This window comes from Aotus nancymaae, unplaced genomic scaffold (assembly GCF_030222135.1).
Source record: "Aotus nancymaae isolate 86718 unplaced genomic scaffold, 86718_ANA_hifiasm-v0.15.2.pri h1tg000062l, whole genome shotgun sequence".
NCBI classification, from domain to species: Eukaryota; Metazoa; Chordata; class Mammalia; order Primates; family Aotidae; genus Aotus; species Aotus nancymaae.
The window spans coordinates 32,871,357-32,894,785 of record NW_026988476.1 but is presented as its reverse complement, the minus strand read 5'-3'; the positions used below and the strand labels follow the sequence as shown (position 1 = coordinate 32,894,785).

General features: G+C 43.1%; 1 protein-coding gene across 1 annotated transcript in view; it reads left to right on the top strand.

Annotated features, from left to right (window-relative positions):
* The first annotated feature begins 4,124 nt into the window (after positions 1-4,124).
* TGM5 (transglutaminase 5) overlaps positions 4,125-23,429 on the top strand; it is a 30,108-nt gene continuing 10,803 nt past the window's right edge. Inside the window, exons 1-6 of the mRNA XM_064365719.1 lie at positions 4,125-4,256; positions 4,975-5,206; positions 5,306-5,551; positions 8,561-8,679; positions 11,594-11,722; positions 12,290-12,467. Of these exons, the coding sequence (XP_064221789.1) occupies positions 4,125-4,256; positions 4,975-5,206; positions 5,306-5,551; positions 8,561-8,679; positions 11,594-11,722; positions 12,290-12,467 (1,036 nt within the window). The remainder of the gene's footprint in view (positions 4,257-4,974; positions 5,207-5,305; positions 5,552-8,560; positions 8,680-11,593; positions 11,723-12,289; positions 12,468-23,429) is intronic.

Genomic DNA, 23,429 nt, shown 5'->3' with positions numbered 1-23,429 from the left:
TGCCATCCCCAATGGCAGCCTCATCTCCAGAGTAAGCATTGTTACCTGTCTTTTGTCTACACATTTACATTCAAGCATATATTTACTCAATGTAATACATAGGATTAGCATGTGTGGGTTTTTTTTTGGTATATCCATGGTATCATTATATTGTATGTATATTTCTACAACTTGATTTTTTTCACTCCACTGTACTACTGGGAGCTCTGACCATGCCAGTTAGTACCTATAGATCTACCTCAATATTTTCCACAGTATCAGTGAAAGTGATTTCTAATCCAGTCCCCTATTGATGGGCATTTAGGTTGTTTTCTATTTTCCAGTTACACAAGCAATATTGCAAGGAACATTCTTATCCATGCCTCTGTGTACTCATGTGGGAATGTCTTTCTAGGATAACTACTAAGATCACTTACTTTAAAAGTTCTTTCTACAATCTCCTGTTTATTTCCTGATCATTTCACCTCATTCTCCTCTCACTTCAAGGAGAACAAATATGTGCAGTAGTCAATGAACCCCCTATATCAATAGATGGTGCCTGAGCTGAAGAGTCATCCCTGTCTTAGACAGAGATTAACATGGTCCAGGATGTCTCTAGAGGATGAAATTCTGCCCCAGCTCTTGCTGACAGGCAGATGCTGCCACGCCTGCTGGGTAGCCTGCGTCATGTGCCCAACCTGAACTGCAGCCAGTTAGTGCTGTCTAATCAATAGGTCTCCAAAAGGGGTGAGCTTCTTTTTCCACTATTAGGAAAAAGCCAAGTGCTTTCTCAGCTGGCAGTGGGTCTGGGTATTTTTCTGAACATGAGTGAAAGCCAACGGGGGGGTGGGCAGCAGCTATTGGGTGATGGGAAGAGCACTGGACTGTGGTCAGGAATCTTGGTTTAACCTTAGGCAAGACGTTTAACCCACTGGAAATTTGTTTTACTCATATCCATGTACGGATGACATGGCATTTGGTCCCTCCCAGGATGTGATGAAGATTAAATGAGATAACTGTTCTAGAGTACCTGACACAGTGCCTGGCACATAGTAGACAGGCCCTCAATAAGATGTTACTTAAATCTGAATTCTGAAATAAGTACAGGGTGATTTTGCAAAAGAAAGAATTCTATTCAACCTAGCAAATCTTTCTGAGTACCTACAATATGCTGATCATTATGCTGAATTTCTTTTATAATAATAATAAACTAGTTTATGAAAAAGATGTGTGTTAAAGTAATCAAAAGCACTCAAAAATATTTAAGATAAAGCTTAATACTTATTAGGGTATTTTGTCACTGTTGATTTGGTTCATATTTGTTTATAACAACTTTATTGAGACATTATTCATATACCATCAAGTCACCCTTACAAGGTCCACAATTCAGTGGTTTTTCATATACACGCAATGTTTTGCAAGCATTGCCACTATCTAGTTCTGGAACATTTCATTACCTCAAAAAAAAATCCCATACGCATTGGCAGTCACATCCTATTCCACCTTTCTTTAGCCCCTAGCAAACCCTAATCTACTTTCTGTCTCTATGAATTTGCCTATTCTGGACATTTGGTATAAATATAATCATATAACATGTGTTTTTTTTATGTCTGACTTCTTCCACTTAGCATAATGTTTTCAAGGTTCATCCATATTTAGTATGTTCAGCATTCTTTTTTTTTTTTTTACAGTCAGATGATATTCCTTTGTATGATATATTATTTTGTTTATTTGTTCTTCAGTTGATGGACAATTGTGTTGTTTCTACTTTTTGCCTATTATGAATAATACTGCTATCATTATTCAGGTATTGTGTGAACATGTTTTCATTTATCTTGGCCACATATACCTGGAGATATTGTTAGGTCACATGGTAATTCTATGTTGAACATCTTGAGGAACTACCAGACTGTTTTCCAAAGTACTACACCATTTTACAGTCCCATCAGCAATATATGAGGATCCCAATTTCTCTGCATCCCCACTAACACTTGTTATTATAGTCATCCTAGTAGAGGTGAGATGGTATCTCATGTGTATTTCCCTAATGTCTAACAATGTTGAGCATATTTTCATGTACTTACTAGCCTTTTGAATATCGCCTTTGGAGAAATGTATATTCAAGTCAGTTGCCCATTTTAAATTTGAGTTGTCTTTTTTATTGTAGAGTTATATTAATTTTTAAAAAGTATTCTGGATATGAGTCCCTTACCAGATATATGATTTACAAATATTTCCTAACATTCTGTGGGTTTTCTTTTCACTATCTTGATGATGTTCTTGAAGCCAAAAAGTTATTGATTTTAATGAGGTCCAATTCATTTGGTTTTTCTCTCACTGCTTGTACTTCTGTTTTCATGTCTAAGAAACCATTGCCTAGTCTAAGATCACGAAGACTTACCTCTATGTTTTCTTCTAGGAGTTTCATAGCTTTAGCTTTTATGTTTAGGTCTTTGATCCATTTTGAATTAATTTTTAATAAATGGTGTGAGTTATGCATCCAACTTCATTCTTTTCCTTGTGGAAATCCAGTTGTCCCAGCATCACTTTTTGAAAAGAGCATTCTCTCCCTCTTTGAATTGTCTTGGCACCCTTGTCAAAGATCAAGTGATTAAAAATGTGAGCTTATTGCTAGACTCTCAGTTCTATTCCACTGATCTATATGTCTATCCTTATACCACTACCACATTGCCTTGATCAAGAAGTGCCACTCCTGTAATTTTGTTTTCACCTTTCAATATTGTTTGGCTAGTATGGATCCCTTGTATTTCCATATGAATTTTAGGATCCACTTGTCAATTTCTACAAAATGGCTGTTGGGATTTTGTTGAATCTGTAGAAAAACTTGTTATCTTAGTGATATTGCCTTCCAATCCATGAACATAGAATGTCTTTTCATTTATTTAGATCTTCTTGAATTTCTTTCAATGATGCTTTTTGGTATAGGTTTTGCACTTCTTTTATTAAATTTACTAAATTTTCATAATTTTATTTTCAGATTACTCTTTGCAAATGTATAAAAATACAATTGGTTTTTGTATATTGATATTGTGTCCTGCAACCTTGCTCAATTCATTTATTAATTCTATTTTTTGGTGGGTTCCTTAGGATTTTCTATATACAAGATTATGTCACATCTAAATAGAAACAATTTTACTTCTTTCCAATCTGTATGTCTTTGAATTATTATTTTTCTTTCTTTCTTTCTCTCCCTTTCTCTTTCCCTCTGTCTCTCTTTCTCTTTGTCTCTTTCTCTCTCTCTCCCCCTTTCTTTTTTCTTTCTTTTTCTTTCTTTGTTTCTTCTTTTTGCCTAATAGCCCTAGCTAGAACCTCTAGTAGAATGTTAAACAGATGTGACAACAGCAGACATTCTTGTCTTGTTCCTTATCATAGCAAGAAAGCATCCAGTCTTTTACTATTAAGTATAGTATTGGCTGTGGATTTTTCATAGAAATGCTCTATCAGGTTGAGAAAGTCCCTTTCTATTCTTAGTTTGTTAAGTATTTTTATCATGAAAGAATGTTGGATTCTGTTGAATGTGTTGGTTCACTTTTAAAAAGTCTAAATACAACCAAGACAAAGCAGCTAGGTCTCTGTACTTTTCGGCTTAAATCTAGAGGCAAAAGACAGACAAAAAAGTAACTAAGGAAAACATCTGAACACCTTATCCTAATCCTTACGCTAGTAAGTTTGTTGATATAAATGAACAAATGAGCACGGCATGTAAATTAACTTGTCAATTAAGCAGTTAAAATTCTCCATGAACAATTCAGTTAAGTGTATAGATCAGTCAGTAGGTGATTGAAAGAAGGGTGGGCCAATTGCGGCAGGCTTCATGGAGCAGATGGGTATTGGAGGACAGGTGGAATCTGGCTAGAGTGAGGGGCCATTCTGAGTAGGGGCTTTAACAGCAAATACAAACACAGGCATTTGCTTGGGGATAGATTGGCTAGAGGAGAGGGGCAACGCTGAGAAGTGAGAATGCAAGAATAAGCTAAAGCCAAGTATAAATAATTGTGTCAAGTTAAGGAATGTGCCTTTTATAAGGTAGCCTGTAGGAGATCTCAGAACTTGTAAAGCAAAAGAATGGCATGATTAAATTGTTTTGAGGAAAGGTAATCTGATAATGCATTAAGGGATGGGAGATGCGGGGAGAGAGACAGGAGGCAGGAGACCTCGTAGAGGCTATTATGGTCATTAGGTATGAGGAGAAAACACTGGAATGTGAAAAAGGATGGATAGACACCAACGATGTTTTAATGGAAGGCATGAAGAGAGTTAGTGACATGTGAATGGGCATAGGCTGAGAAGGAGATGCGTGAGCCAATTGTGATTTAAAGGCTGTGAGCCCACCAGATGACTGGGACCATAGCAGAACCATAGTCAAACATGGAGAAGTCAAAAATAGACCCCTTCTGGTAGAGGCACACTTGGAGACTAGTGAGGTCACTCTGTGTTTTAGCAGAGGCTCCAAAAGGCTGGGAATGGAAATTTCTTTGTCATCAGCATCCAAGCTCCTAGGGCATTGGGCACATGGCCTATGGTGATCAGAGAGAGAGCAGATGGCTAAAAGAAGAGCAGCTAGCCCAGGGAAAGTTAACCCCAGGGCAGCTAAACCAGAGAGTTGCTCCCCAGACCTGGAGGCTAGTACAGGGACAAGTGAGACTCTTAACTTGAGTCCAAGAAAGTGGATGCTGGTGTTAATCTGAAGCCATGCTAGGTTGAAGGGAGCAATGAAACTTGCCAGCTCTACCGAAGGACTTGGACAGAGGCAGAAAACCATGCCCCTCCAGGAGGGTGTAAGGGAGAAGAAGATAGAGGGTCAGAGAGATAGGAAAGGAAGGAAGAAAGAGGAACGTGCATGCATAGAGCCTCATGAAATCCTCATCCTAACTCTGGCAGACTGATCTTATGGACTCTATTTTACTGATGTGGAAACTGAGGCTCAGGCTAAGTGAATTTCTCAAGATTGCAGAACTAGTAAGTGGTAGATAGGACTGGCTCCACAACCTCACTTTTTTGTCTACCCCTGGTTGCCTTGTTACAGGACTAGAAGTGGCCCTCACAGACCTCCAGAGCTCCAGAAATAATGTGCAGCACCACACGGAGGAGATCACTGTTGACCATCTCCTCGTTCGCCGGGGCCAGGCTTTCAGCCTCACCCTGTACTTCAGGAACCGGGGCTTCCAGCCAGGCCAGGACAACATCATCTTCGTGGTTGAGACTGGTAAGAACCCCAGCTGACTCACAGGGGCTGTGTGTGTGGGAGGGGATTTTCGGGGTTGTAGAGGTTGCCATAGAGGGCCTCAGCTCTCCTTTCCTCCAGGGCCGCTGCCAGACCTGGCTTTAGGGACTCGGGCTGTGTTCAGCCTGGCAAGCCATGGCAGCCCCAGCCCCTGGATCGCCTGGCTGGAGACCAATGGGGACACCTCCACGGAGGTGAGCTTGTGTGCTCCTCCCACGGCGGCCGTGGGTCGGTACCTCTTGAAAATACACGTCGACTCCTTCCAGGGGTCTGTGACAGCCTACCAGCTCGGGGAGTTCATCCTGCTCTTCAATCCCTGGTGCCCAGGTAAGGCAGGGTGCCCATGTGGTGCCCTCATCTCTCTTCTGTCAGTGCTACCAGAGAGACAGGCTCAAGGGTTTCTAGACCCCGCTCCCAGGCCACCCAGAGCCTCCCCAATTCCCTGCACTCAGCATCCACCCCAACTACCAACAATTAGGGCAGGAAACCTTGCTATTCATTTGCTTATTTAGAATTTTCAAGTTATAAACCGAATCATCTTTGCCTAACCAGAAAAACTGTTACAGTTAAGTTTGATTGTGAATAACCTTTACCTTCATCATATATTGCTAAGTTAAGTAGAATTTTCTCATTATAAAAGTAATGAATGCATTGCATTATTTATGGAATGAAGCAAAGGGTTAAAGAAAAGAAAAGAAAAAGTATAAAGTAAAAAGTAAAGCCTCCCAATCTCTTAAGTTCCATTCAACAGCAGTTCTATTCTTCCAGATTCCATTCACCTTTAACATTTTCTTGTTTTATAGTTTTATAAAAGTGTTCTATGCTTAATCAAATATATATGGCTCTCTGTGTATGTGTGTGCATGTGTGTGATTCTACAATACATACCACAAGTGAGATTATAGTGAGATTATGTAGTACATACCATTCTTCAGCTTTTTTCTTTATTTAACAATTCAACTGTGGACACATTTTCCTATCAGAGCATTCTTCTTTTTTTTTTGAGACAGAGTCTCCCTCTGTTGCCAGGCGCCAGGCTGGAGTGCAGTGGCACCATCATCTCGGCTCACTGCAACCTCCACCTCCCAGGTTCGAGCAATTCTCCTGCCTCAGCCTCCCGAGTAGCTGAGACTACAGGTGCATGCCACCATACCCAGCTAATTTTTGTATTTTTTAGTAAAGACAGGGTTTCACCATGTTGGCCAGGATGGTCTCAATCTCTTGCCCTCGTGATCCTCCCGCCTCAGCCTCCCAAAGTGCTGGGATTACAGGCGTGAGCCACCGGGCCTGGCCCAGAGCATTCTTCTTAACAGCTACAATAATCTGACTGTTTGGATCCACCAAATATTTTTAACTAGTTCTCTATGGGCATTCTGGCTGTTTCCAGTTTTTTTTTCCTTCTATAAACAAAGCCACAGTAAATATCTCACACTACCTGTCCCACAAGCCCTGATCTCTAAATCTAGTTGGGGACAGGGCTAGATGCACAGGCAGACACAAGGGCACAATTTGGGCAGAAGGGGTCAGGAGTAGAGTGGGTCTGCTGTGCCTTTGAACAGAGGCCAGACTCCCAAGTCTGGCTTCTGACTTAGGGGTCGATCTCGTTCCCATCTTCCCTCTCTTTCTACCTTCTCCCCCAACCTTATCCCAAGGGGGCCCTCTTGGGTCATGTCAGGACCTAGAGCCCTGGTTGGGTTCTACTGCCCCTAACCACTTCCTACTTCCCTGTCCCCAAATGGCTCAGAACGCTCACCCATCAGCCATCAGGTGAAGAGACCCTGCCATGGGATCAAGGAGAGCCAGTTGACTGTTTTCCGTCTGCCTTGTCTCATCTTTCTCTCTCTCTGGGGGCCTTCTGAGCAGCGGGTAGAAAAGTATTCATAGTGGAGCCTTCTCTCTTGAGCTTGTGCCACACCCAGCCCCTGGGGAGACCCAACTCTGGGCCTAGGTGTTGGTGGGGGCTAAAGTATCCTGTGGTGCTGCAAGATGGGAGGGTATTGGCTGGGAAGACTCACCATGTAGCTCAGGCCACTGTTGGCCCTGGTTGAGAGGAGGGGGCTTGTGGTCTCAGCCATGAACCTGCAGCTTCTCACCACACTGTCCCAAACCCCCAATAAAATACATCTCAGCAATGAGTTCTTTTGCACTAGCCTCCTACAGGCTGTGTCCAAGGCTGCCTCTGAGGAGCACACCTTCCCTTCAGGGTCAGGCAGAGCTTCCAGACAGTTCCAGGACCCTGCAAAGAGGGCGTCTGCTCCCGTGGCCTTTTGTTTGTTTGTTCTTAACTTTTAAAAGATAATTTTAACTTTTATTTTAGGTTCAGGGGTATATGAACAGGTTTGTTGCATAGGTAAATTGCATCTCACAGAGGTTTGGTTTGATGCAGATTATTTTGTTACCCAGGTAATAAGCATACTACCCAACAGGTAGTTTTCAATCCTTACCTTCCTCTCACCCTCCACCTTCAACAAGCCCCATTACTTTCAATGGCAAAAACCACGATGACTTTTGCACCAACCTAATGTTAAGATATTTTTGAATTGGCTTCAAAACCCTCTGTTCATGTGGGCAGAAGGTATATATATATATACCAAATATACATAAAAATTTATACATATATAAACCAAGTATGTAATATATATACATAAAAATTCATGCTGTAAACATTGTTCATAATCTGTTTGGATTTCATATGTCACATACAGATTTCCATGTCCATGTACACAATTTTGCCGTCTTACATCACTATGGCATGAGATTTTGTGGTGGAGACGTACTGAAGTTATTTAACTACTCCCCAAGAACAGGGCATATCGATTATTTCCAGCTTTTCGGTATCATAAACAGCACTCAGAAAAACAGCTTAGTGTCTAAGTCTTTGTACATATACGAAATGGAATAATGAGGTCAGTGCCAACCCTTAAGGTCTCGTTTGCTCTTTTCCAACCAAGATTAATGTAGCAGAAAGGTACAGAATATGGAATCAGTGTGCTGTGTTAAATTTCCAGCTCTGTACTGATGTGTGATTTGGGCAATTTACTTAATCACTCTGAACCTGTTTCCTCAACCTTAAAATGGGGGTAAGATGTAAATGTGCTTTGTAAACCAAGAAATTCCACCAAAGGTAAATTTTTATTGTTCCACCTCATGTTCATTTTGAGCCTGTTGCTGGTGTTGGGAGTGTGGACTCCCCAAGACCCACCACCTTGTGCCCCTCTTGGTGTCACCAGGGGTCCTTGCTCCAGAGCTCAGTTTTCTCTGGGACTGTGGGGATGAGAATGGAACAGGAAGGGAAAGGTGACTTTTCTGCTTCATGCCCTCCCACTCTGGTTCCTAGACGATGCTGTCTACTTGGACAGTGAGCCCCAGAGGCAGGAGTATGTCATGAATGATTATGGCTTCATCTACCAAGGCAACAAGAACTGGATCCGCCCATCTCCCTGGAACTATGGACAGGTGAATCTCAGCCCTGCTCATGGCCGGTCCTGGCCCTGAGCTTGTGGAGGGAGGGAGCAGGGAGCACATGGGTTTCACCTAGAACTGCTGACCAACACTAACTAAATGGCATGAGGAAGATGTGTGTTGTGAGCCCAGGTTGCTTAAGAAGCAGCCATAGGGAATGGGAGGGTCTGTCCTTTGCTGATCGTGTCTGATTTGGACAAGAGCTAAGGGAAGGGTAGTTACAGGCACCTCACCCAGGAATTCCACTGAGCATGAGAGTGAGGATGGAGGGCATGGAAGCCACCACAGCAGTGATGATGCCTGGCATTTTGGTTTATTAAACTGCTTTTCCCCTGGGGTCCCATTTTCTACTGTCTCACTTCATCCTCACAACCCCTCATGACTGACCCTACCATCAATTCTGTCACATAAAGGACAACTTGTCCCCTGAACATCTCAGCCAGAAGCAGGGCTGATGAACAGTAATGCTTCTCCCTCCCCGTGGCTATTGTCTCTTTGTGTGTATTGTTGATGATGCATCTTTTTAATGATGAAAGTTAATACATGATTGTTTAAAAAGCTTTGCGAAGAAACATTACAAAAATGGATACATGAAGGTCATTCCAAGCACCATCACCAGTGTAGTGTATGTTCCTCTACATTAATTTTCTACACACATTCTAAAACGCTACTTTGTATGTAAAAATAATGTCATGTTAATTGCAATGCTGTGCACCTCCTGCCTTTCTAAAAGCCTGCCTCTCATTTCAAACTCAGCCTACAGCAGGGGCTTCAGGAAGTCCAGTGCCAGGCAAGGAACAGGGCTCTCAAGGCTGAGCCCCAGTACCAAGAGCACTGTGGGAGGGAGAGGATCAGCCCTCGGCTGTCAACTGGGAAACTCTGGGGGTCCCTATGGAGCCTTGTCTCAGCTTGACCTGGACCTGCCCAAATAGTACTCCAACACATGTGCCCTTCCAGCCCCATCCTGGGCCTAGGGGTGGCTATAGCCAAGATGAGATATAGCAGCCTCAACTGGCCCCAACTCACATCTCAAATCCTCACTCAGCATGGGCAGATTGGGCATCATGGAGAGACTTGGATGGGAGTTGGCTGCCATCCGTGAGAAACAGAAGTGAGGGGTTGCTGCTTTCTCAGTCCTGGGTCCCTCTGTCTCTGTTTTTTTTTTTTTGTTGTTGTTGTTGTTGTTGTTGTCTGGCTTTTTATTTTTAAGACACGGTCTCACTCTGTCACCCAGGCTGGAAGACAGTGGTAAAATCATGGCTCACTCCAGCCTTGACCTCCTGGACTCAAGTGATCCTCCCACCTCAGCCTCCCAAGTAGCTGGGACTACAGGCATGCACCACCATGCCTGGCTAATTTTTTAATTTTTTGCAGAGATGAGGTCTCGCTATATCGCCCAAACTGGTCTCAAATTTCTGGGCTCAAGTGATAGTCCTGCCTCAGCCTCCCAAAGTGTTGGGATTACAGGTGTGTGCCATCGCGCCTGGGCCATTTCTGTCTTTCTTCTTCATTAAATGTATGTTGATTGCCTGCTCAGTGCCAGGCAGGGTGCTAAGTTCCAGAGATATGCAAATGAATACAACATAGTTCCCTGACCTTACAGTGTAGTGGGGACTCAGACACATAAACAGGTCAATTATCATGCAGTGGGATATGTAAAGATTGAGAGTCAGGGGCAGGGTGTTCTGACAGCCAAGGGGAAGAGCCCTTGCCTGGGCATAGGGGTATGTTAGAAGCTTCCTGGGAGAGGAGCTGTTTGAACCGAGTTAACTAAGTGAAGAATGGTGGGAAAAACATCCCAGGTAGAGGAAAGTCATGAGCAAAGACATGATGGTGGGAAACAGTTTAACCCAATGCAGGAATCTGGTGTTGCTGGAGCAAAAATGGTGGGGATGGGGTGTGCAGGGGATTATTGAGACCTGAGGCTGGAGAGGTAGGTTGGAGTTAGATGTGGGAGGAACTTATGTGCCTTTTGAAGGAGGTTGGAGCTTTGATTCTCTAGGCTCTAGGGGGCCTTTGAAAATTTTAAAACAGAAAAGTGAGCTGATCAGACTACCCCCTGGGGAAGATTGATCAGAGAAGCCTCCTAATTCTTTGTGTTGTCCAGTGTTACATAGGAATAAATCCACTAATCTACACTTGTTCTACAAAGAGGTACAGAATTCCTGCAATGCGCTGGGCACCGTGCCAGGCCTAAGGTCCAGAGTTGTGAAGAGAGTTGGACTGAAACAGCGCTGACACTCAGGCAGGAAAAGACAGACTTGACGACATCATGTAACTGAGTCTCATGAGGAGAAGGGACATACCCAAGGCTGTGGAGCTAAAGCAGGCTCAGGCCTGGGAAAGGCCTCAGAGGGAGTGGATTTCATATCAAGTCTGAAGGACCAGGAGGAGCCAGCCTGGCTTGGGTGGGAAATTTCCATAACTCATATGCAATTAGTCAGCCTAGAGCCCCAGTGAATCACAGGTGCCATGGCAGGTTGGCACCATCACTTCAGCAGTAGCTGCCAATGCTAAGCTGGATCAGCAGGTGAGTGTGGAAGCAGAGGCAATGTGGTTGTAGCAAGAACATCCCGTGGGCTTCTAAGAGTGTGGGGATTGAGAGGAGAGGAGGGAGACTTTTCAGTCAGACTCACTGGAGAAAAAACCCAGAACAACCCAGCAGGAGCAATAGTCATCTTGGAGTGAAGGGGAGGGATTTGGTGTGCAGGGCATAAACACCAGGTGAATTGTGACCCTAGAGCTTTGAAACCCCACACCTGAATGGGAGGAAATTCATGGTTGTACTGTTTGACATAGTTACCTTCCAAGTGGGTTAATATTCCACTGGCGGGGGGTGGTCATTACTTTTTACATCCTCCCACGTGGCAAGCATGGTTGCCTTCTCTCTCGGCCTCTCCCCCTGAAGTTTGAAGAGAAAATCATAGACATCTGCCTGCAGCTGCTAGACAAGAGCCTGCACTTCCAGACTGACCCAGCCACGGACTGTGCCCTGCGGGGAAGCCCTGTCTACATAAGCAGAGTGGTGTGTGCCATGGTGAGGTCCCTGGTATGCCCGGGGAGGGAGGAGGCTGTGCAGGGGGAGCCCTGACTACTCACATTTGCCCCCTGCAACTGGTGAAAGAGGGACCCTCTGGCAAAGCCATCTTGGATGAGACTGATGCCAGAATGTGGGTAACAAGTTTTCTCAACCGAACTCTGAAATAGCTGGGTGTGGGCCATCACCTCTATTAATTCCAAATTGCATGTTTTGAGAAAGGGTGAGTGTAGCTCTGGTTTGAGAAACGGTCTTGTTGTTTCTAAATTTCCTCTGTTCTAAAGTGTTTTTTAAAGCTCTCAGAGCCAGGCTCCAGTTTTGCAGGGGATGGGAAGATATGGGTAAGGGGTAGATAGGAACAGAATAATAAATGAATTCACAGTGGAGCAGTAGTCAGAAGAGTCAACCTCCATCCTAAGCCCTCCCCAGAAGGTCTGGAAGTCCCCAGTAAAATGCAGTCAAAAGTCTCTCCTGCTTCTCAGTCCCTTGGGTCTTCCAAGGCAGCCCACATGTGACATGTTGAGGAAATGGATGTTTCTAACACTTCACTATATGGCTTCTCTTCAGATCAACAGCAATGATGACAATGGGGTGCTCAATGGAAACTGGAGTGAGAATTACACAGATGGCGCCAACCCTGCGGAGTGGACTGGCAGCGTGGCCATCCTGAAGCAGTGGCATGCCACAGGGTGCCAGCCCGTGCGTTATGGGCAGTGCTGGGTCTTTGCTGCTGTCATGTGCACAGGTAGGAGGTAGAAACGACACCACGAAAAGGTCCGAAGTGTAGCTGCTCGTGTATGAGGCTTCTGAACCATTCTCATCCCCATCCCACAGTTCCTACCAAGGGACATTTGGAAGGAAGACCTTTCCCTCTCTAAAATGTCTCAGCCAGGCACAGTAGCTCACCCCTGTAGTTCCAGCATTTTGGGAGGCCAAGGTGAGTGGATCATGAGGTCAAGAGTTCAAGACCAGCCTGGCCAAGTTGGTGAAACCCTATCTCTACTAAAATGGACACAGGGAAGGGAACATCACGCACATGGGCCTGTCAGGGGATGAGGGTCTAGGGAAGGGATAGCATTAGGAGAAACCCCTAAGGTAGATGATGGGTTGATGAGTGCAGCAAACCACCATGGCATGTGTATACCTATGTAACAAACCTGCACATTCGATACATGTACCCCAGAACTTAAAGTATAATTTAAAAAATACAAAAATTAGTGGGATGGGTGGCAGTCACCTGTAATCCTAGCTACTTGGGAGGCTGAGGCAGGAGAATTGCTTGAGCCTGGGGGGCAGAGGTTGCAGTGAACCAAGATCATGCCACTGCACTCCAGCCTGGGTGACAGAGTGAGACTCCATCTCAATAAATAAATAAATAAATAAAATGTCTCATCATGGACCTCAGACTGCACATGTCTCATGTCAGACCATGGTTCTGAAGTAAGACTCACATGTCCCAGGATGCCTGGCACCCTTGCTTCTTCTGAGCTTAGGCAACCTACCAGCATATTCCTAAGAGCCTGGCAGGGAACTGTCTAGGTTAAAGATAGAAATGAGATGAGAGGCTGAGTAATTAGGAAACTACAAACTGATTAGTGTCCTTTCTGAGCACAGAGAACAGGCTCAATGAAGATGTGCACAGGGCTGTAGTGTGGGTCATGGGGCCAGAGCAAGATGGCAACCCAAGGAAAATCACCTTGAATTTGGAGTTGTTCAGGGCCTGGTAGCCTGACTCTGGCCAGAGAGTTAGGGGAAGGGAGAAAACGTGAGGTCAGCATTTCAGATAGGGAATGGATACTACATTAGTAGAGGAAAAACTGAAAAATACACATGGGGAAAAGACGGTAAATGGAAGTTGGTTTGTGGGTGGCAAGAGGAGGAGATAGGGAGGAAATAATGATGGGAGTGATACTTGGAAATGAGTCACAAACTGGAGGTAAAAGGAGGAGGTTTTCTGCCTCACCCAGGGCCAAGCGCTTGCTTTGGGTCCTCACCCTTGCCCTGCCCCACACCCTGGCCGGCTCTTGGCCTCTTGGCCTGCACATGCTGATTTGGGTGGCAATCACAAAATTGTTTGTTAAGCTGGGGAGCAAGGCCACACAAGATTTTTGCTCACAGGACTCTGGTCGAAGCCAGGTATACCAGATTTGCCCATAACTTTGTGTTTATTGGGGGCTCAGATATTCTGGGCAGAATTTTGTGTGTGACAAAGTTTAGTGCATTTCATGCGCATGTATGTGCTGGGCCCATCTCTGGGCTCTAGGAAGAATACAACTTCCCTGAAGGAAGCTCAGAGAGCCCCAGGAGTCTGTCCAAGGGCACGAGGAAGTGTTGCCACCTAGAGAGAGTGACTTTGCCCAGTTAATGAGAATGATCAGTAAGTCCCAAGCTTGCTACTCTTCAGCTACAGAGCCAGCTCTTGAGTTGGATGAGTTGAGTGCCCAGGTGTAGGAAAGAAGGAATTCCACAGCTTTGAAACTCCAAGTCATGAAGATTTGGGTGAAATGGGAGGTCTGAGTCCTTCTGGAAGCAGGCACAAGACAGACAGGTAGAGACTAGATCTTGGACAAGGTAGAGAGGGAACCTTCCAGTGTGTGGAAAAGCCTAACGTCTAATGGGCCAGGTACGTGTGTATAGAAGGAGTGAGCCAGGTTTGGGTGCGGTTATCTGGAATTGGGTGATGAGAGAAGTGGAGCCAGTGAATGGAGATTATGCAATGACAGTAGACCAATTAACATGTTTATGAGAATCATGGCCCTTTAGTGACCTGGAAAACAAAGGGTTGGGCAAAGGAGGTCAAACATGGCCTGGTTCCCTGTAGTTCAATCAGCACCAACCTTCCCCAAAAGTGCTACCATGTTATATATTAATAAATACAGTAGTTTGAAAAACTCATTCCTTCATCCAACAATATGTATTGAGTCCTTATTCTACACCAGGCGCTCACTGTGTCCCAAGAACTCTTGGATACAAGATGAGTAGTACCCAGCTTCTGTCTTCAACCAAAGTTAAAGATTTAGTCAAACTCCTTAAACTCAAACAGCTCCCAAAGCATGTTTTTAAAAAATATATACATTATTATTTCATAGCCACAATAACTAATGTTTATTGGGGACTTCCTTTGTGCCAGGCATAGTTCTAAAACCCTAACAGCCTAGAGTAGTGGAGAAGCATGTGGACTCTGGAGGCAGGCTGCGTGAGGTTGCACACCAGCACTACCATTAATCGTCTGAATGACCTTGGGCAAGTCATTTAACCTGTGCCTTAGTTTCCTCTGATGTATGAGGGGGAAAGTAATGGTACCTACCTCATAGGATTATTGAAGGGATTGAGTGAGTTCACACTGGAGAGTGCTTAGAAAAGTGCCTGACTATAGTGAGTGTTCAGGAAGGATCAGCTAGGGTTATCTTATCATCTAATCCCCTGAATGACCTTATGAGGTGGGACCTGTCATCTCCATTTTGCAGATAAGGAACTTGAGTGGCAGAGTCAGTCTCCTACCCAAGTCTGGCTGGCTCTGCAAGCCATGCTCTAACCATTAGGACATACTGCCTCATGAACATTGATAACAGCTGCCATTAATCCAGCACTAAGTCCATCAGGAACACACTGGGCACTTCCACTTTTACTAATCCTGACCACCACCTGCAAAGCTGATATCATTACAGCCATTTCACAGATGAAGAAGCAGGCTTAAAGAGACCGAGGGCCTCTGGTCTGACTCAGACCCGCATCTCCCCTTTACTGCCCCGCCTCCCAGTGTTGCCTTTCAACATGTTGACACATTAACTTCAACTTCCCATAGAAAAATCACAAAAGGAGGCTTTGTGTACATCAAAGATGAGGTTGTAATTTCCGGGATGTGCTGTGTTCTTGGCATCCATTTAGTTGCCTGTTACTTGAGGATTTTAGAGAACCCCTTGGCCTACCCTTCCTGTGCTCAGGGCCACCCTGGAGTTCTAGGTCCTTGGCCTCTTCTTGTTCTGGTCATTCACTCTTTGACAAGGTTGGGACCCTCAGCCCTTGGCCGAGGTCTGGGAAGTAGCCTGGAATGCCTTGCACGATAGCAAGAGAACAGAGGGTACAGTGATGTTCTGTTGCCTGAAAACTCCCCAAAATCCAGGTATGAAAAAGCCACCTAGTGCATAATTTCATACATATGAAAGGTCCAGAATATGCCAATTCATAAAGAGAGAAAGTAGAGTGTGGTTGCTTAGGGCTGGGAAGAGGAGATAATTGGGAGTGACTGCTAATGTAATGGGGTTTCCTTTTGAGATGAAATTGTTTTGGAAGTAGACAGTGGAGATTGTTGTACAACCTGTGACTATATTACAAACCACTGAACTGTACACTTTACAAGGGTGAATTTTATGCTATGCGAATTATATCTCAAGAAAATTGTTTGTGAAAAAGCCAGGGATCCTGGGAATATGCCTGCTCTATTCTTGCTCATAACTGCCTGGGGTTGGAAGTGGGGTGAAGGACAGCAATGAGTTGAGCTGAGGGTTGGGAGGTACTAATGTGTGACTAGAAGCAGGTGTACGGCATCATCCCTCTTCTGTAAAATCAGGTCCTAGGTCTTAGGGGCTGTAAGGGGAAGGGGAGGTGGGAAATGGTGTGGGAGATGGGAGGCTGCCTGGTTGGGACTGGGACTGGACCCTCCTCTTCAACTAAAACAACCCCACTTGCATGTCTTTTATATATCAAATCCTCACTTATGATTGGCTTGCATATAGGGCCCTCTGCTTAATACCTTTTTGAAAACCCCTGAGCTAGATATTATCTAAGATTTTTCTAACTCAATTATGTAGAGGTCTTTATAAAGTATCTCATCATCATTTCAATACAATAACTCTTGTTCTCATTGTTTTTACCCTTAAGTCTCAAAGAAGGAACCGCAGCCAAGGTCCTGATGCATTATTTTACCTCAGGCTTTTCTTGGATCCCAATTCAAACTCTTTTGTGCAATGCCCTGGACTAAACAGAAACCTACCATTATTTTCCATTGATTTCCATTGACATACGATCGTATGGAATGTTCCCTCATCAGGTTGTTGATAAATATATGGAGAGTAGATAGAAAGATGTCTGGCACATAGTCTTTTTTTTTTTTTTTTTTTTAAAGAAAGAAAGAAAGAGAAAGAATAAAGAAAAAGAATAAAGAAGAGGAGGAAAAAGGAAGAGAGAGAGAGAGAGAGAATAGAAGTATTGCTTTCTTGCCCAGGCTAGAATGCAGTTTAGTAATGGGTATTGAAAACCTCTTTTATACCAATAATTATACTTGATATAAACAGGAAGGAATAAGGGAAGAAAATAACCAACTAGCAGACAACCAATATTTCATTTAAACCTATGAAGTGCTATGCGATTACTGAGGAGTGATTTACTTCCAATTATGTAGTCACTTATGGAATAGGTGTGAGGTGGTAATGTATGTTTTATGTATTTGAAGTGGAGAGTTCTATAAATGTTTATTAAGTTTACTTGTTCCGGGTCTGAGTTCAAGTCCTGGATGTCCTTGTTAATTTTCTGTCTCGTTGCTCTATAAAATCGTTAGCTCTTCTTGTTACATTGATCCTTTTGCCATTATGTAATGTCCTTCTTTGCCTCTTTTGTTCTTTGTTGCTTTAAAGTCTACTTTATCAGAGGCGAGAATTGCATCTCCTGCTGTTTATTTATTTGTTTATTTTTACTCTCTGATTGGTTGATAAATCTTCCTCCTTCTCTTTGTTTTGAGTCTTTGTGTATCGTTGCATGTGAGATGGGTCTGGATGCAGCATACCAATAGGTTTTGGCTTTTTATCTGATTAAAATATATATAAATTTAATACTGGCATTTGATGGTAGCTGGCTGTTTTGCCCATTAGTTAGTGTAAATTTTTCGTTGTGCTAATGTTCTTTTCTTTTTGATATATTTTTGGAAAGGCTGATATTGGTTGTTCCTTTATATGTATAGTGCTTCTTTCAGAAGCTCTTGTAAAGCAGGCCTGGTGGTGGTGAACTCTCTAAGTACTTGTTTGTTCGCAAAGGATTTAATTTTTCCTTCGATTATAAAGCTTAGTTTGGCTGGATAGGAAATTCTGGGTTGAAAGTTCTTTTCTTTAAGGATGTTAAATATTGGTCCCCACTCTTTTCTGGCTTGTAGGGTTTCTGCTGAGAGATCTGCTGTAAGTCTGATAGGTTTCCCTTTATGGGTAACCTGACCTTTCTCTCTGGCTGCCCTTAGTATTTTCTCCTTCATTTCAACCCTAATAAATCTGACAATTATGTGCCTTGGGTTGGTCTTCTTGAAGAATATCTTTGTGGTGTTCTCTGTATTACCTGGAGTTGAATATTACCCTGCCTTGCCAGGTTGGGAAAGTTTTCCTGAATGATATCCTGAAGAGTATTTTCCAACTTGGATTCATTCTCTTCATCACATTCAGGTACACCTATCAAACGTAAATTAGGTCTTCTCACATAGTCCCATATTTCCTGGAGACTTTGCTCATTCCTTTTCATCCTTTTTTCTCCAATCTTGTCTTCTCGTTTCATTTCACTGAGCTGGTTCTCGACTTCTGATATCCTTTCTTCTACTTGATCAATTCAACTGTTTAAACTTGTGCATGCTTCGCGAAGTTCTCGTGTTGTGTTTTTCAGCTCCATCAATTCACTTATATTCCTCTCTAAATTGTCCATTCTCATTAACATTTCGTCAAACCTTTTTTCAAGGTTCTTAGTTTCTTTGCATTGGGTTAGAACAAGTTCTTTTAATTCACAGAAGTTTCTTATCACCCACGTTTTGAAACCTGCTTCTGTTATTGGAACACACTCGTAATTTATTAAGCCTTGTTCCGTTACTGATGAGGAATTGTGATCCCCTGTGGAGGGAGAGGCATTCTGATTTTGAGTATTCTCTGCCTTTTTACGCTGATTTCTTCCTTTCATTATATATTTATCCGTCTGTTGTCTTTGTAATTACCGACTTTCTAACTAGGTCTCTGAGCAGACGTCCAACTTGTTGATTCCCAGTGCCGAAGTCTGAGCAATCCACTGCACCAAAAAACAGCAGTGTTAAGATGGATGGTGCTCTTCTGCCTGGGGATCTCCGGACTCTGCACCAAAAACTGGCGCTCTAAGGCACCAGCTAAACCGCCGTGCTGGCCACAAGAGTCGCTCTGGCGACACGTGGGGCTCCTCTGCTGGGAATCTCCTGAATCGTGAGCAACAAATATTCGTCTGAAAGTGTGGCGTCCTCTCGTTCTCTGCGCTTTCACTGGGAACTACGAGCCCGAGCTGCTAGTGATCAGCCATCTTGGATCTCTCCGAGAAAGTGGCACATAGTCTTATCTAAATGTTAGCTATTATAATCAGTCTGGTACTGTTTTAATCTCTGCCTCTTGGGCTCCAGGGGTTTGGCTGAGTCTCGTTCAAAAGTTGTTTCTAGCTAGCTATCCCAGAAACTTCAGTTCCCCTCTCTACCACTTTTTCTCCCTTTTAGTTCCTTTCTTTCCTCCTTGGGATGTTTAGGGTTAAGTATATTCCTCATTTCATGGCACTTAGCATAACTGGTCTGCTCAGGCCCCTCTTTGTAAAGGGCCCCTCTTATTAAAATTAATCAATTAATTTCTCCCTTTTATCTCCTAGCCTACTTCCATTCACCTCCCTGCATGATAGAGAAATATTTTAATGTGTTTAATATGTAGCATTGTAGTTGGATGTGTTTTCACACAAAAATAACATTATTGGCCAGGTGTGGTGGCTCATGCCTGTAATCCCAGTACTTTGGGAGGCTGAGGTGGGTGGATCATGAGGTCAGGATATCGAGACCATCTTGACCAACATGGTGAAACCCTGTCTCTACTAAAATACAAAAAAAAATTAGCCGAGTGTGGTGGCGCGCACCTGTAGTACCAGCTTTTCAGGAGACTGAGGCAGGGGAATCGCTTGAACCCAGGAGGTGGAGGTTGCAGTGAGCCAAGATTGCACCACTGCACTCCAGCCTGGCAACAGAGCGAGACTCCATCTCAAAAAAAAAAATCACATTATTGTTTTGTGCAGTATTTTATTCAGTACAGTTTTGGTTTCATATACTGTATTTTTCTTTTATATGTATATAGTTTTATTTTTATTTTTTAAGGCTAGTCAAGTGAAGCAGTGGGAGTAGAAAAGGAACAAAGAAATCTGTAACTGGTTGTGATGAATTAGTGATAAACACCACTGCACTTGGACCAGTGTGTATTTTTCATCTTTAGAAGTTCCACTGGGTCTTTTTTTTAACCTTCCATTTTTCTTCTCATTATGTTCATGTTTTTCTATACCCCCTCTTGAGCATTTTGAGCATATTTATAATATTTAAAATAGCTCTCTGTGGTCCTTGTCTGCTTTTTTTTTTGAGGTCAGCTTTTTAAAAAAATAATTTCAACTTTTGTTTTAGATTCAGGGATACTTGTGCAGGTTTGTTATGTGGGTATATTACCTGATGTTAAGGTTTGGAGTATGAATGATTCATCACTCAGTGCTAATTTCATTATCTCTGGCATTTCTGGATCTGGTTCTATTGATTAATTTTTCTCCTGGCTATGAGCCATATTTTCATGTTTCTTTGCATGCTTGCTCATTTTTTTATTGTGTTATGTTGTTGAGAACTGGATTTTGTTTTATTCCTTTAAAGGGCTTTGTGTGGCACAGCAATAAATTCCTTGCAGATCAATTTGAGCTATTGGAGGTTTGCTTTTAAGTTTTGTTATGATGGCTCCAGAGCAATCTTTACTCTAAGCTTAATTTAGCCCCACTGCTAAGTCATGCCTCTTCTGAAGACTCTTATCAAATGCCTTATGTATTATGAGGCCTCTTCACTCCATTGCTTTGTCTGGCCTCCTGGAATTTCATCCTCATGCTTGCACACATCACCACTCAGCCAAAGACTTGAAAGACCCCTCTGCAGATCCCTAAAATACTCTCTCTGTTCAGTTGTCTCTCCTCCATACACTCCATTCTGCAAATTTTAGTCATCTTAGCCTTCCTCAATTGTGATCTCATCTCATTAACTCAATAAGACTGCTGAGTTCTTTTTTGGGCTTCCCATCCCTGTGGATGCTACTCTAGGAAGTCCCTCAACTGCCATTTGTCTGTTATTGTTCTCATGATCAGACTAGTATGTATTTTGGGGAGAAAGACAACAAAAGTAGTGCTTTCTGTTCACATAATATGAAGGGTACCTCCTGTCAACATGACTCATCACTGTTGATGTTGACCATGATGCCTGGCTGAGGTGGTTCAGCCTTTGCTAGCATGAAGTGGCAGGGATGAGTCTACAGTTTGTGTCTGTACAGTCAGTTTGTCCAAACCAGGATCTAATTAGGAACCAAGCATTGCACCTGGTTGCAATGTCCTCTGTGTCTCCTTTAATCTCAAAGAGACCCTTTAATTCAATATGTGACTTTGTTGAAGACACTGAGACCATTGTCCTGCACAATTCTACCTTTTAGACTTACCTGAGGACTTCCTTGTATTGTTGGTCTTCTTGTTCCTCCGTTCTTTGTATTTTGCAACTGTAAGTTAGATAAAAAATATTCAAATAAAACATTTTACTAGAGCCTTGTCCTTTTAAAGCTGTCTTCTGATTGTCCATCCACACATAAGCAGCTGAAATTTTTGTCTTTTCTCTATCAGTCCAGGAGACTGACTTCTGTGAAGATGGAGGGAGTAGACTGTAGTACTGATTGTGAAGGGACCTTTTTTCTACCACTTACGACCCCCACACACACCAGGTAACCCTTACAAATCTGCCACAGAGCCACAGAGCAGGTCTCACAGCTCCATGGGAAATGCCCAGTGCCATCCTCTGGGATGCCATTTTCATCTAATGCATGATCCAGGTCCTACATGCTGCACTTGGCTCCTTCAAGGTTGATATCCTTGTTTCCATTTCCTATTTCTCTGTAAACAGTGCTCACTTGTACTTCTTGAGTAACAGGTTATTGCACTTCGATGATTAGGGCTCAGTTCTTAATTACCCCATCTCCTTATTAAAAAATAATTTTCATAAGGCCTTGTCCTAGTGTAGGCTAGAAGATTGGAGATTATCATGGAAGACAGGTGATATACCTTTGCATATTTGAGGTACTGTTAAGGAAACAAGTAAGATTTCATTTCCTTGCCATTACAGATGAGAGAGAACAGTTCAAATATGATCTAGTGATGGCATATCTGACAGACCAAAGCAATAGGACCCATCTTGGTTATAAGGGACGATTTAAGGCATGGGATGAAGAGCAGGAAGTTATATATTTATCATTTGGAAGCTTAGTGCATCCAGGGACAAATTAAAAGATAATAAAAGTCATCACATTTACACGCAATTACTTTGACTCTATGAACTGGAGCTTTGGCCACATTTCTCGATATAAGCCATGGGAGTATGGCATTAAAGCTAACTGAATACATTTCAGTAAATTGAACTCTAACTTTCCACTGAATTTTCTTATAAAATTAGGGCCACATTTCCTCATGGGGGCAAAAAGAACTTTACAGCCAGTCATGAAACATACTCGATATTTTATTTTATTTTAGACAAGATCTCACTCTGTCACTCAGGCTGAAGCACCCAGGCTGAACTGCAGTGGCACCATCATGGCTCACTGCAGCCTCAACCTCCTGAGCTCAAACAATCCTGCCTCAGCCTCCTGAGTAGTTGGGACCACGGGCGTGTGCCACCATACCCAGCTATTTTTTTATTTTTATTTTTTGTAGAAGTGAGATCTCACTATGTTGCCCAGGCTGGTCTCAAACTCCTGGACTCAAGCAATCCTCCCTCCTTGGCCTCCTAAAGTGCTGGGATTACCAGTGTGAGTCACTGCCTAGCCCCATACTCATCATTTTAATATACCATCAGGACACGGTCTGCTACCGTCAAGGGAACTTGTACTCCTCAAAGGCAGGAATGTCTTTCATTTTTGTATCCTCTTCATCTAATTGACTACTTGGTCTCAATACTTATGACTGAATGAGTACTAAATGGCTGAATGAAGAAATAAAATTACTGATGCTGAGAATGCAGTGTGATATACCTTACTGTGGTCCCTTCCCAACTCTGAGATCTTGTTCACTTTTGCCCAATTGTCACTGCATCCGTGCGTATAGTGTATGCATATACATAAATACAGATGCCACACATGAGTTTCTCTTTTACAAGGGACTCAGTTCCCACAAAATCATCAATGACAGATCACCTAAATCTCATGTCAAACTGTGAGTCATGAGGACTGATAGTCTGTAGAAACAGGTTAAAGGTGCCTTACTTCAACAGGAATATAGTGAGCACCTACCCTGTGCCCAGCCTTGTACTAGGAATGTAGAAATGCAAGCAAAGTCTTATCTGAGCTCAACTCTAGGGGGATTAGTAATTTGACAGACGACGTAAGACATACACATTAAATTACAAAGAGCTGAATCCAGTGCTGAAATGTGTAACACAGGTGATTGGGGTTATGTGAGAGCACGAGAAGGGACGAGTGTGGTGTAGAGTCATTGGTGAAAACTTCACAGAGGAAGGTGCATTGAGGCTGAGATGTGGCTGGGATGTCCCGTGGAGTTGCAGTGTTGTGGCCTGCAGTTAAAAGCACGAGAGGCTTTGAGATCAGAGAATCATGGGTTTATGTCCTGCCCTGGCTTTTCTCTTTCTGCCATGTGAGCTTACCTTTCTAAACTTCAGGTGTCTCATCTT